Source organism: Pteronotus mesoamericanus, unplaced genomic scaffold, assembly GCF_021234165.1.
Source record: "Pteronotus mesoamericanus isolate MK-2021 breed Mesoamerican mustached bat unplaced genomic scaffold, CSHL_Meso_final scaffold_85, whole genome shotgun sequence".
NCBI classification, from domain to species: domain Eukaryota; kingdom Metazoa; phylum Chordata; class Mammalia; order Chiroptera; family Mormoopidae; genus Pteronotus; species Pteronotus mesoamericanus.
Genome location: NW_026555329.1, coordinates 70833236 through 70846948, shown reverse-complemented (window position 1 = coordinate 70846948; position 13713 = coordinate 70833236). Strand labels below are relative to the sequence as shown.

Sequence of the window (13713 nt, the reverse complement as noted above, 5' to 3'; positions counted from 1 at the left end):
GGATACAAGAACAAAGCGAAAGCAGTTTGGCTCGATTGTTGATCAGCTTCACCAAGCGCCGTCTTGCTAGAACGTATTTCTGGGCAGTGGAGATTTTATCGACACCAGCAGGCATTACAGACTGACACAACTAAGAAAGAGAAATAAATACAGTATCAAGAATGACTCGAGTTGTTAACAAAAATTACTGGAAGAACTAAAAGAGGGTCACTTGTGATAAGCACTGTGAAAAATATTCAAATAAGTTTAAACATCCTGGCAGACAAGAGTTATTACGTAGTGAGGACGCTAATAACTTAAAAAAAAAAAGAAAGAAAGCCAAAGCAGCAGCTGAATTATAAATGAATATTCATCTGTTGCTTTTTGAAAAAGTCCTGTCCCTGAAACAGACATTTCTAATCTGCTGATGGGCCAACCAACCCTGAATTTCCTGTCAAATTAAGACGAAACAGAACAGGTTTCCTAGCAGTAGGTATAACAGTGCCACGCAGATTTCTGTTAAGAGCTGTCAAGTGTCTTCTGAAGAAAACATAAAGTAGACTTCTAGAGCATAAAAGGTACGCACGCCCACCAGGACCTCCCCGCCACCTCTCTATCTGACAGCGCTCTAGGCACACAGTTCAGTGGAAATTCAGACACCGGTCTGGCAGAGGCTGTGCCAAAGTGGGGCCGGTGGAAGGTCACGTCCTTTATCGCAATGCTCCAGCTGCTCTGGCCAGTGCCAGCATCGCCTGTAAGCCGCGCACGAGGGGGAGGGGCTGCCAGATGCACACTGCACAATGTCAGGGACTAGCTGAGCCAGTCAGTGACTCCCGCCTCAGCCTGGACTTGCTAGCTGTGTGGCTCTGGGCATTCAAACTTCCAGTGCCTCCATTTCCTCATATGGGAAATGAGAAGAGCAACATCACCTGCCTCCTGTACTCAGGCAGAACTTGTGGCTCAGGGCCTGGCACGTCAAAAACACTCAATAAACATTCCCTGTGATTATCAGAAGAGTGGAAAGAAGAAGTAGGCTTTGGCTACTGTGAAGAGTGTCAGAGTTTTTCAGGAAAGTTCATGCAAACCAGGAACGGCAAATTGGTTCAACACCCAGGCTGCCGCAGGACACCAGGAAGCTTTCACACTGGCCAAGAGAGGCCTTGCAGTTCAGCCGTGCCCAATGGGAAAGACGGCAGGCTACGCAGGGAGCCAGCCTGGCAACGCGGCGTCTTCAGCTACAGTAAATGCCAGGGAATGATTCTGGGTCACTGAGAGTGGGCAGTCACACCTGATACAGCATCCCGCTGCCTGCCGAAGGCACAGGGACACCTTATTCGGGGAATCACATTTGCTCAATAAGCACCTGTAACAGAAGCCTAAGTTTCTCAGCACAGATTTTAGAACGTAAATCACCAAACTCCTCCTATTCAAAGGCCACCTGCCATTCTACTGACTGGCAGGTGGTTTTCTTGAACAGGTGGAGCTTCACTGTTTTTCATTCAAGAGTTTCTATGCTTACGAGGTGTGGTGCTGAGGTGAGGAACTCTTCTTCAAGTCACACAGAGGAATCATTTTAATTCCTTTTGTCTTACCACATACGTCAGTCATCTTTACCTACAAGTGTGACACCAGTAACCTGGCCCTTATTAGTGAAATCATTGGCTTCACAGCTCATTATAGGATTCATACCTCTTTTATCTCATCTGGTGGAAGTTGCTCTACATTCTGCAGCTTGTTGACACTCCGTCGATGACTGTCATAATAGCTGAAGAAATCGTTAGCGCTCTGCTTCAGCAGGTAGACAATAATGCCCAAACCAGGCAGGCGCCAGTATGGAACTACTGGAGCTTGGGTATCTAACAGGGTTGATGATAAAAAACAATGTTCCACTTATAAGTCTTTTATATGAATTTCAAATAACCTATTTTAAAACAAGGGATTGCCCAGGAATTTAAGGGCCTATAAACTATCATAAAAACCAACCCAAGACTACTCTTAAATACCACTGACAGGTCAAAGGAGTGGTTAGGAGCTACTGTACATTCACAATCAGGGATGAACATAAGGCTGGAGACCTTGAGTGAATAAGGAAATCTGATTCATGGTCAGAGAGCACTTAGCCTTTCTTGGATGAAGATGTCTTAGTTATGAGCCTTTATACCCACCCCCCGCCCCAAGCCATACACACAAGTTTGGAGTTTCCTGACACCAGGAGTGATTCCTGCCTCCCCTGTGCTCTACTTATGTGGATTCATCTCCAGTCTGAGTCTCTCCAGCTGCTGAATTCCCTGTTCAAAGTCATCCTTCCAAAGAGAGAGGGGGAACACCAGCTAAAATATTCAAAAAATATAGGTGGATTTGAACTTTAATGAGCCTTTTACCACAATGACTCCATTTGGGTAGCAAAACAAAATGACGTGCCTTTTACTTGACGACCGTCTGATGAAGGTACAAGGGACAGTGACATGTCAGGGAAGCTGTCTGCAGAGGGACGGGCTGGGGAACAGTAACGCCGCTACTCCACAGGCAGCGGCAACCAGAGCGCTCGCCCCTGGCGGAGGGGGTCCCTGAGAAACACTTTAGTGACTTCGAGTTCAGTTCGGAGATCGCCTTTGTTCAATGGCCCTAGCCGCGATGGGTGCTGAAGGAGTGTGTATTTGCTTCCTTCACCACCACCTCCCTCAACTTTGCTCCCAAGTCAGGTCTTGCAGGTCTTCACGCAGAGGGGAAGGGAGAGGGCAGTCCCTTGTCTGTGGATGTTGCCACCAACCAGGATATCCCCGGCTCCTCTGACTTGCCAGGTTTCCCGTTCCCATCTTCAGTGAAAATGTGACAGGTCTTTGCGACACAGGTCGTCTATACAGAGCCTTCTCTTGGTGACATTATGTACCCTGGTCCCCAGATGGCATATGGCTGATATCTACCCTGGTAAAAAGACAGCCACAAAGATGACAGTCTAATGCTGAGGCTCCCCCACTGCACTTCAGGAGTTCTCACACACTACCGTGCTCCGGTCTAGCAAATACTAGTGTGCAGGGCCTAGCAGATGCAGACATCAGATGAGGCTGGCTCACAAGAAGTTTGGCCACAGAAGCAGATTCCGCAGGAAAGATCACGAGGTCTAGGTAGTAGAGGTGCTACAGGAAAGGGTCCCTGGATCGCAAGTAATAGTAAATGTACTAAATGGTAACAATAATAATAATAGCAATAATGAAAAAAGAAAGTCCTGGCTGGTGTCGTTCAGTGGACTGAGCACCAGCCTGCGAACAAGAGCGTTGCCAGTTTGATTCCTGGTCAGGGCACATGCCTGGGTTGCAGGCCAGGTCCCCAGTAGGGGGCGCACGAGAGGCAACTACACATTGATGTTTTTCTTTCTCCTTTCCCCTTGCTCTAAAAATAAATAAATAAATAATCTAAAAAAAGAAAAAAAATAGCAGTAATGAAAATAATAATAATAGCTAACACTTAGGCAGTGGGGCTGGGCACTGTTCTAAAGCATTAACAGGGAGTAACACATTGGATCCTTACAATAATTCATTTAAGCAGAGCTTGTCATTGCTGTCATTTCACAGATAAAGAAGCTGAGGCACAAAGAGGGTGATCTTTCTGAAGTCACACCAACAGTCACTTGTACAACCGGGGCACAAACCTAGGCAGTTCACCGTCAGTCTGTGCTCTTCTTGACCAGCAGGCTAGACGGCCTCTCTACAGCTCAGTGTTCACGAACCTACCACATTCCTGCCCACTCCTGTGCCTAGGATAAGCAGAGGGAAGTGGGCTTTTTAACTTTTTCAAAAGCCTGAGGAATAATAAAGATCAATTTATAAGGATTCATAAAGTTCATCTGTAAGTATTAAAGATCAAAGAATGAAAATAGTTTGTAAAAGATGGGCTCAAAATGAGAAGACACTTAATGAAATTTAATAATTACTACAGTTACATTATTAGCATATGATTAATGTTTTTGAAGAATAAATGACAAAATTATGATTTTGTTTGAAAATCTTATGTTCAGGTTAAATTTGTTTTCTAAAATGTTAGATTTAAGGGGGAAGAGAAGGACTGCCCTCCTGAGGCAGAGACAGAGGTCTCCATCCAGACCGTACACGGATTAACACACAGATTCATGTCCACTTACACACCGCCAGGCAGAGAGGGGGCAGTCTCGATGAAATGTCACTGCGGGCGACACGCGAACCACTTTTCTGAGTGAGGGCTCTGGCAGGATTGCCAGTCATTCCCGAGTGAAAGGGATCTTCCACGTTTCCGAGCCACCGGGCGAGTGCACACCGGGATCGGTCTCCCTGGGGGGGACCCCTCCCATGGGGGCGCCTTTTTATTCTAGTGCTCTACCTGGAAGCAAACTTCTTGAATACAGCAGAAAGCTAGACTATGTAGAATTAATCTGCTTAATTAAGTCAAAGGCACTGTTTTATATCTCCAATCTAAATGATTCAATAGTCATTTATCCCACAGAATATGACTATAAAGCTTTATAGATACTTCCTCAATTTCTTTAAAACATACTTTTACTTAAGAAAAATTACCCTCCAAAAGAATCACTGAATGAAAGGTATCTTTAAGTAAAGGTATCTTACTAGATATTAAGGACTTCTGCTCCCAAGTAGAACAAATTAAACTCATACCAGACAATGGGTAAAAAACCTAGACATAACACAAAAACAACCCCTTGAAGGTGCCAGAGTGAAGAGAAGCAGAGAGACATCGGTAGGGAGGGCTGTGTACAATTTAAAATTACCCAACAGATGAACAGCTAAGAAAGTGGAAGACATTCTCAAGAGACAAGAAAACCAGTCAAGTCTAATCTCAGATGAACCAGATGTTGCAAATTAGTGAATGACTGTTTCAAAGTAGCTAATCAAGAGAAAATAAAATATGTTCATAACCAATAAAAACCATAGAAAATCTCGGGAGAAAAAATATAAATGATATTTAAAAAAAACCCGAAATAGAAATTCTACAACTGAAAAAGACCATTTCTGAAATAAAAAATTCACTGGGTATACTTACCAGTCCAATGGAGCTGAGGAAAGAATAAATGAACTTAAAGATACAAGAGTTGAAAATATTTAAGGAAAAGAACGAAGAGAAAAAAGATTGAAAAAATGAACAGAGTCTCAGGGACCTATTATATAGTATCAAACAGTCTCATATGTTTGGAGAGAAGGGGGCTGTTTTATTTTCATATTTTTCACCCAGCTAGCTTAGACTCCAATCCTAGATCCTTCCTTTGGGGTCTCGATGACTATTCAAAGCCATACTCTGGCCACAAGACTCTTCCAGATTTCTCCTCAGGAAATCTAGAATTCCTCTATTCTCTCAAGCTCCCCAAGTCCATCCACAGGTCTGACAACAGTACCTCCTCACCACTCCTTCTTCAAGTTGTTTAAAAAATTTCCCATTGTTACTCTTAAAGAAAAAAAACCCCACATTTTACTGGAGCCAATTAGAGCCTGTCATAATGGCGGCAGCTTAGTTCCCCACCGCAGAGAGAGAGGAGGCGGCTCACCCTGCCGGGGTCCTTCGCGGTTCACGGCCTCTGACAGGCTCGGCGTGAAGAGGCACACCGCCTGCTGGGAGGTCGGCGAGCTCTGCAGCATGAGCGCCTGGCAGTACTCCATGACGTTGGCACAGATCTAGAGGGAAAAGCAGCAGCAGCACAAACATTAGCTCCCAATGTCCTAACGTGGAAATCCAGATTCCAAGGAGAATAAAGTTATGCTCAATCTGTAACATTACAACAAACTTATCAATCAATCTGTAAAATGACTCAAATGCTACTTTTATCAAATATTTCTAAAACCATAAAAATCTTGAAGAACAGGTACACAATTCTCACTCCTCTTACCTGCTGCATAGCCAGTTCAATCTCATCTTTCTTGCTGACTCTGTCTCCCTCCACATTATCATCTTGAAATTTAAACTGACGGAGTCGGTCGGAGCCACCAAAGCGACTTAGCAGTCCCAAACACTGGCGCTAAAAAAGGAGAAAGATACTTCGCTCATATCTAGTTAAATGTGTTTAAAATTAGTGACCTCTCTTTCTTGAGGGATATAAAAACTCAGTGGGAAGTGGAATTAAAGTGTCTGATTTCTTATCGCCAACTGAGTCAACTGAAGTTAGCACTAATAAAATTCACCTTTTTGCAAATGTATATGCTTGGCAGTCAACTCATCAGAAGAATACCACTTTTTTGAAGCAGTGAATCCCGACCATAATCTAAGTGTTTGCCAAAAAATTCTCTGTATCACACCAAATAATTCCTTGGTAGATACTCATTAAATAAATAAGGCGATAAACAACGAGAAGGAAAGTAAAATGGCAAATAGATGATTTTAACAAACACATCCATGGTCATTCTCTACTAAAGCTCAAATTTAAAGGCTGTCATTCCTGTGGCCACTTCGGGGACTTTGTAAAGGGGTTGGGAACGCACAGGTGTCTCTTGGCAGATAAAATGCCATCTGTTTAAAGCGTTAGTCTAGTTCATCTGAGAATACAATTTTTCCCAAGGTCTCAAAGGGAAAGGATGAGTTTTTCAAAACTGGCAGTATATCCAGGGGGTCTGGTACATGAGTTTGGAGCCAGCGATATGGGTTCCAATAGCAGGTGCATGATTTCTTGTTCTGTGACTTGGAACAAATCATTTAACTTCCTCAAGCCTCTGTGGTCACACTTCTTGAGTGACCATAGTAATTCCTAGCTTGTAAAACTGTTGCCAGGATTACCTAAGGCACTGAATTGTATTTAAAGTGCTAATTGTAAAGCTCTACACATAGTAAGTGGACAACAAAAACATGTATTTTAAAAATTGATATTACACACCTCCACACACTTATATACACATATATAAAATATATAATAATTTAAATGGATGTTTAAATACAATGTGTGGATAAGGTGAAACATATTAAGGAGACTATAATATAAACTTATTTTGTCAAAATAGTTGTATCTATTTTTAAAACTTATAACTGGCTGCTTGCTATTCTTATAATAAAACAGATGTGCTAAAGCGTGTCTGGAGGTCACCTTAGGAATGACTTATCAAATACGTCTTTTTCTCCCTACCAATGAACAAGGTTAAAAGACTGAAAAAGAAAAAACAACCCACAATGTTTGGGTTTTGTTGGTGAAAGTGCAAAAAAAAAAAAAAAAACAACTCAAAACGCACCATGTGTACATCCCTGGCCCAAGTGCTAACAGTTTTGTTATTTAACCTACAGCTTAAAGTTTTGTGCACAAAAATGCCAACCGCAGCATTTATTTGGGGAAACTTGAAAACTAGTTCATGAAAAGAGGATTGGTTAAGAAAATTACTGCATCAAAAACAATGAACTATAAATTCTAGTACATAAATATAATTATTCTGCAGCCAATAAAAAGCAAAGGTGATCAAAGAAGGCCAGGAGGCTCCCTGAAAGACTGTGATAAAATATCTAATTGATAAGCTATCTAGTATGTTTGAATATACTGATAGGAGATGACACAATTTGAGAAAAGTTTAGACATAAATTTAAAATAAGTACATAAAAATCAAGCAAGAAAATTATTTACTTGGGGAAAACAATGTTACACAGAAAAGTAATGTATCATCCATGACAATTACAAAGTAATAATAATGTAACCCTAAACACTGATCTAATTAAAACTGTGACACAATTATGTTGATGGGGGGGGCGGTATAAGAAATGTACAAATTTTATGATGGAAGGAAGGGAGTAAAAAGGTTAGATTCTCAGCCTTCTTGATGGGGAAGTCAATAGATGATTCCTAAAACTGGATAATCAAGTAGTAGCAATAATAAGCATGTTATTTAGAGATAACAAATAATCAGTTAAAATTGTTGAGAGGGTTTGCCCAAATGCAGGGAGCAGAATGGGGAATGAGTGTTGCAGTTTGTTAAGTATTACAACTGCTCTCCAGAGAAATAAGAATCAGTTACCTGGAATCTTCCAATATGTCCTTGTAGCTCCATTAGAGATCCTTCATTTACATCAATATCCAGTTCACTTAATATACCTAGAAAATTTGGAATGCTTTCAAATGTAGTTTTATATTCAAGAAAATAAAAACATTAAAAAGCTAGGAAGAGCAGTTCTAGTATTTTATATTTTTTTATCTGCATAAACAGACACAGACTCTGCCAAGAGGGAGTCTGGAGAAAGAGTACAAAGATTCATATGCAATCTAAATCTCGATTCAATTAGTAATTTTAAAAGGCACTTTTTAAAGTTTTTGAGAAAAATCTACTTTTTATCTATATCCATAAAAGTTAAAATTTTCTAAACTCAGCAATAAATTACTTTATCATGAAAAAGTTTAGAATATAGTAGAACACTAATTAAAAATGCATTTCTTTTTTCTTTTACCTTTATTAGGCATTGTATCATTTGATTGGTTCTTTTCCCTTAGTCAAAGTAGTTTTGCACATATGCGAAAGTTTGCATTCAACTTCCCAGTTTGGACACATTTCAAAATTCCTAAATCAAGCCAATCCATTTCTTATGGACTCCTTCTATTTCTATCTAGCCCTCCAAGCAAACCCATAGGTCATTCTCCCCGTTTGCCTATTTTCTAAAACATATATTTTATTGATTATGCTATTACAATTGTCCCAATTTTTCCCTCCTTGCCCCCTCCTCCCTGTACCCTCTATCCATCTAAATGAATGTGGCTTCTTCAAATCCTTGGTTGCCCGACTTCATACAGCTCAATTTTCTGATGGTTCAGGGTGACATTTGTTTTGTAGTCTAGTTATAATTTTTTCTGTAGTTGTGCAAGGAGACAAAGTGCGTTCACCTCTGCCTCCATCTTGACCAGAAGTCTGGTTTATTTCTCCCATGACCGTAGCCACGCTGGGGAGAACCCACCTGAACCTGTCCCGGCCACCCGAACTTCTATGCATTTTCACAGCCCCTTTCATTCACTGATTACTTCCAGGCATATGCTCTACAGCATGTAACCAAGAATCTCAGCCTTTGTTCCTTACAATGACAAGTCCTCCTCTTTCTAGATTTCTCGGCCCATGACCTCAACACAAAACCTACACGAAACACCGATATGGTCTGGCACATGCGCCTTAGTAGCCCCGCCCCGCCCCGCCCCGCCCCGTGCCCATCAGGCCACCAGATCTCACCCTGCGCTCTGCTCCTCCGGGAGCCTGTCCCCAGGGCCGCTCTCCCGCCTGGTATGCTAACTCCCCCTGCCGCAGGGGGCTTCTCCTTCCCAAATACGTTCAGGTCTCCTTTGTATTCCCACACAGGTAAAACCTGGTTCACATCAAATTCTTGAAATATTTCTTCTGCATTTGCTGTTTGTCATTCTTATGCTTTCCTTTCCCATCTTAACACCCTGAAAGCTGGATTTTTGTACCTGACACTATAATGAAACTTTGGCTTTTTCCTTTGTCCTCCAATTTTCTACACTCTTCAGCATGTGTTGCTATTCACCTTTCTTTCTTTTTTTATTCATGCACATCAACTGCTACCGCTATTTAAAATGACCACCAATTCTCAGATGCTATGAGACCCTCCTGCTAAATGCCACCTGACTACTCTACATGCCATATGTATCACTCTCAACTCCAAAATACTTTTCAGAATATCCGTGGATCATAGAAACATCAACCTGCTGATAAGTATTTGAGGAGGTACAGCATAGTCAGCACTGGGATAGGTGATATGGAGGATACAAAGTGATAACTGGACTTATAATTTAATGGGAACATTTAAGACAAAAATAATATTATATAATAATACAAAACAATATGTAATCCAAGGCTAAACTATACAGAGTAGGTAGGGTTGATAGGACTGAAATTGTTTTAACAATTTTCGAGGGCATCTGGCATTACCTTTTTTCAAAAATTTTAAGTATACATATTTCTGAGTAAGCACCGCCAGAAATTTATCAAGCCTACCAGCTTAAATCTACCAAAATGCATACATATATACATACATACACACACACAAACATGCAAAAGGTTATTAAATGTCATATTGTTTGAATTTTTAAAAATGACTGAAAACAGTCAAAGGCCATAGGGGTCTGGTTAAACAACAGAAGGTTGATTAAGCATCTCACAACTGGAAAACGGCACAGGTAATTAAAAAGAATGAGGCAGGAGCTGTATGTGCTGATGTGAAAAGATCTCTGAGACTCAACAGAAAAAAAAATGTTACAGAGCAGAGTGTATGGTATAGATTTCACTTGTGTCAGGAGGGGGAAATTTTACAAACACCTGCATAGCAATTCCTAGAAAAATAAATTAAATTGATATCTGGTTCCTCTTAGACAGCAGAGATTACTGATCAGGGTACTTTTACTCTGTTCTTTTAATTTTGTTTGAATTTATCATGAGCATGTTGAAATAAATAGTGTTTTTTTGAACAGAATCTTAATCCACTAATTGGTCAAACGATGCTATAAGCAAATAGAGAATGTTTAGGTGTTTAAAAAATTTAATGAAAGGAGACTTCATCAAACAAACCACCTTGCCAGTTCTTTTTACGCCTCACTTAGGGCTTCTAGGTTAAGAAGGTAAAATGAAGTAGCATCACAGAAATGTCTTTCCTGTTATCAACCTACAAAATGAACAAAACTTACTAAAAAAGGAAAGGAGCCAACTTGTGCCATAAATACTGAAGAACACTGGTGGCTAAGGAGAAAACAAGAAGACAGGAAGACAGGAAGAAAGATAGAGACAGTTCCTCTGGCATAAGCAGCAGGATTCAGCTAATGACCCTTATCCCGCCCCTCAGAAACAGTCTGGAGGAGAGAAAATAAACCAGCAACTCCTGTAAATTCTCGTGGGGACTCTGCAACTTGCAGAGAACCCTAGTAATCAGGTAAGTCCTGCAGAAAGCAAGGGGAAAACCATGAGAAGGAGAGCCACTCGACGGCACTGCAGGACCTCGGCGGAGCCGAGAAGGGTGGCTTGACTGGGTGTCAGGGCAGTTAGTTGGGGAAACGAGCACAATGAGCTCTCGGGGCTGAGGCCACCGCGCGGGCAGCTCCTCGGAGTGCGCTCGGGCCCCCAGCGCCTCGGCAGGTGCCGGGCTCCGCTCTGCCAAACCCTCCGCGCTCCCAGTACGGAGCCCCGCAGAGAGAGCACACGGGCGGCGCGGAGTGGAATCAGGGGCTGGTCTCAGATCCCTCCAACCTGAGAATGGGGTGTGCACCTAGCAGGTAAGACGAGCACTGAAGCCCCACTGCCAGGGCAACTCCGTATCCCCAGTGTGACCGCTGTGGCTCCGGAGAAGGTAGCCTCTCCGTGCCTCGGCGTCCTCACTGTGAAATGTGGATGATGATAGTCGTACCTTCTAGGGCGGTTTTGAGAATTAAATAAATTAACATGCTAAGTGTGTAAAACAGTATTTGGTACATAAATGCTTAATAAATACAAGCTATTATCATTAATGCTACAAGTTCTGAGGCAAAGGAAAGCATAATCGGCCATGCTGTCATTCAAGAAGAAAGGCAATCTTTAGCCATTGAAAAGCATTAGAGAATATGGGGACTCTAACATCCTCTTCTTTGGGGGAGGGGACCTCAATACCAATTAAGAATACCAAGAGATCAATCAAAAGAAAGACCTCAGGAATGGTGAAACCATGGGAGGAAAAAAAGAAAAAGAACTGATTGTTTATCAGTGAACCATGTAAATATACAAGTAAAACTAAATAGCTGAAGGTATTACGGTTTCCGAACTGAAGGTAAATGTTATAAAACCTGACAGTAAAAACAATAGAAACAAACATAATCTGAAGGTAGAAGAGGAAGTATAAAAAAGAGTTAACTATTTAAAATTTACACACAATAAAGAAATCAAAAAGTTTTCAATGACCAAAGTATCTTAATTTTTTTTCTTCTTAATCATAGTGATTTTTAAGAACTAGTATCTCTTGTACTCTTGTAGTAAAGAAACACTTGTCTGGAATTCAGCAACATCTTCAGTTTTTTTTAATTAGTTTTTTATCTGTTAAATTTATGTAAAATTAGTTATTTTCTAAAATGGCATGTAAAAGGTAATTCTTATAAATAACTTTGCTACGTCTCTGTCTCTCTCTCTCTCTTTTATGTAAACACGAGCATTGTTCAAACATAGAACAATGTTTAAAAAGCCACTTACCAAATGTTAACTTTTGGTAATTTCTAGGTGGTGGGATTTTGAATGTTAGTAATTTTCAAGGACTCTGACTTTTGTATATGAGTATTTATCGTTTTTATAAATATAAACTTAGGTCTTCTAGAAAGGCATTGAACTCTGTTAGTACCAATTTCAAGGAAGTCCCATACAGCTGCAAAGTAATAAAAACCTCATTCTATTAAGTATGTCCGTCAGTTTGTAAAGAGTAACAGCAGTAACCGCCCATTCAACACCCTGAACTCACCGGGCAGCGCCGCCTTGCTGACCAGCCCCGTGAGAAGGGCCAGCTCCTGCAGGGCCCCAGCGCTGACGTCCTGGCAGCGCAGGACGGCCTGGATGGTGTCGCAATGCGAAATGAGGAACTGCAGCACCTGGGCCGAGAGAAGGTGGGGAGGCAGGGCACGCGGAAGGTGACAAAGGAGAAAATCATAAATCTGTAACTCATCTTTCTTAAAACATTGAAGCAATTAATTCAATGGAATGAAGGAGAATGTTGGACAAGCAGTTGTCTTTTGCACTTATATAGTTTATTTCTTCAAGAAGTTAATATTTACTTAAAATTCTTAAGAAAGGTAAGAGGTTATTTCAAAGTTTAAAAAGTAAAATATTTAGAAGCTACTGTAGGAGAGTATAACTTAGAACTAGTATACGGAAACTATTGTTTGACCCCCTCTTTCATTTCTTTTATTTGTGTCCAAATGGAACTAGAACATGAGTTTAAAATGGGTATTAAAATGAGTTACTGAAGTCGCTCTGCAGAAGTCTGTCTAGTGTGACCTGGGGACAGTCCCATGAAGGCCTCGATTGCATTCCCTCGGGTTAGGGTAGAATAAAGGAGGTGGGAAGCCCGGCTGGCAGGCCCTGCCATCCCCCCACCCCCACCCCCCACCCCCGCCACCGTCCCCCCCGCCCCGCCCTCTGGGGGCCTCCAATGACTGTCACAAACAATTTCCCCTCAGCGTGATCACAGATGCCTTCAGGGACTACACCTGAACAAGCCAAACGTTTGAATGTCTCAGGAACTGTGCCTCCTATTATTTTTTCAATTCAGATTCCTAGTCTTATCTCATCCTCAGTGGACATGAAACTTAGTAATCTGTATTTTTTGAAGAACCTTCTTAGGGGATTCTGCCATAGTCCATTAAAGACCGGTATTAGAGAAGCAATGTCTTATACTACGAAGGTCAACTTCTACTAAAAAAATTCAATCTTAATAAAATAGAAGACAAGGAAGTCTTTGAGTTTTAAAGAAGTGACCCAAAGGCCAGGTATGAAAGAGATAGAATGTCACCCAGACAAATACAGTATACAATAAGGTGCCATGTTTCTATCTTGGCAAGATGAGCCGAACGGATGGCAGGAAAGGCAGACAAAATTGCCCTGTTATTAGGACACAATTCCTGAGGGTGTGACAGTAACAGAGCGATACAATAAGACTGTCGATTCATATTGATAAGCCCAATTAATCAGTATATTGTATTATTAGTTTGAAGAAACAAAGAAATACATAACTTGACAGTTTCACTGAAAAGCAATAAAAATAAAACTAATTTCTGGTGCT

The 13713-nt window shown here is 41.2% G+C and overlaps 1 protein-coding gene across 1 annotated transcript in view; it reads right to left on the bottom strand.

The window, feature by feature from the left end:
• NUP205 (nucleoporin 205) overlaps positions 1-13713 on the bottom strand; it is a 70263-nt gene that overhangs the window by 4586 nt on the left and 51964 nt on the right. Inside the window, exons 35-40 of the mRNA XM_054564623.1 lie at positions 12397-12523; positions 7947-8023; positions 5849-5977; positions 5510-5636; positions 1669-1835; positions 7-130 (exon numbers count right to left, since the gene is read on the bottom strand). Of these exons, the coding sequence (XP_054420598.1) occupies positions 7-130; positions 1669-1835; positions 5510-5636; positions 5849-5977; positions 7947-8023; positions 12397-12523 (751 nt within the window). The remainder of the gene's footprint in view (positions 1-6; positions 131-1668; positions 1836-5509; positions 5637-5848; positions 5978-7946; positions 8024-12396; positions 12524-13713) is intronic.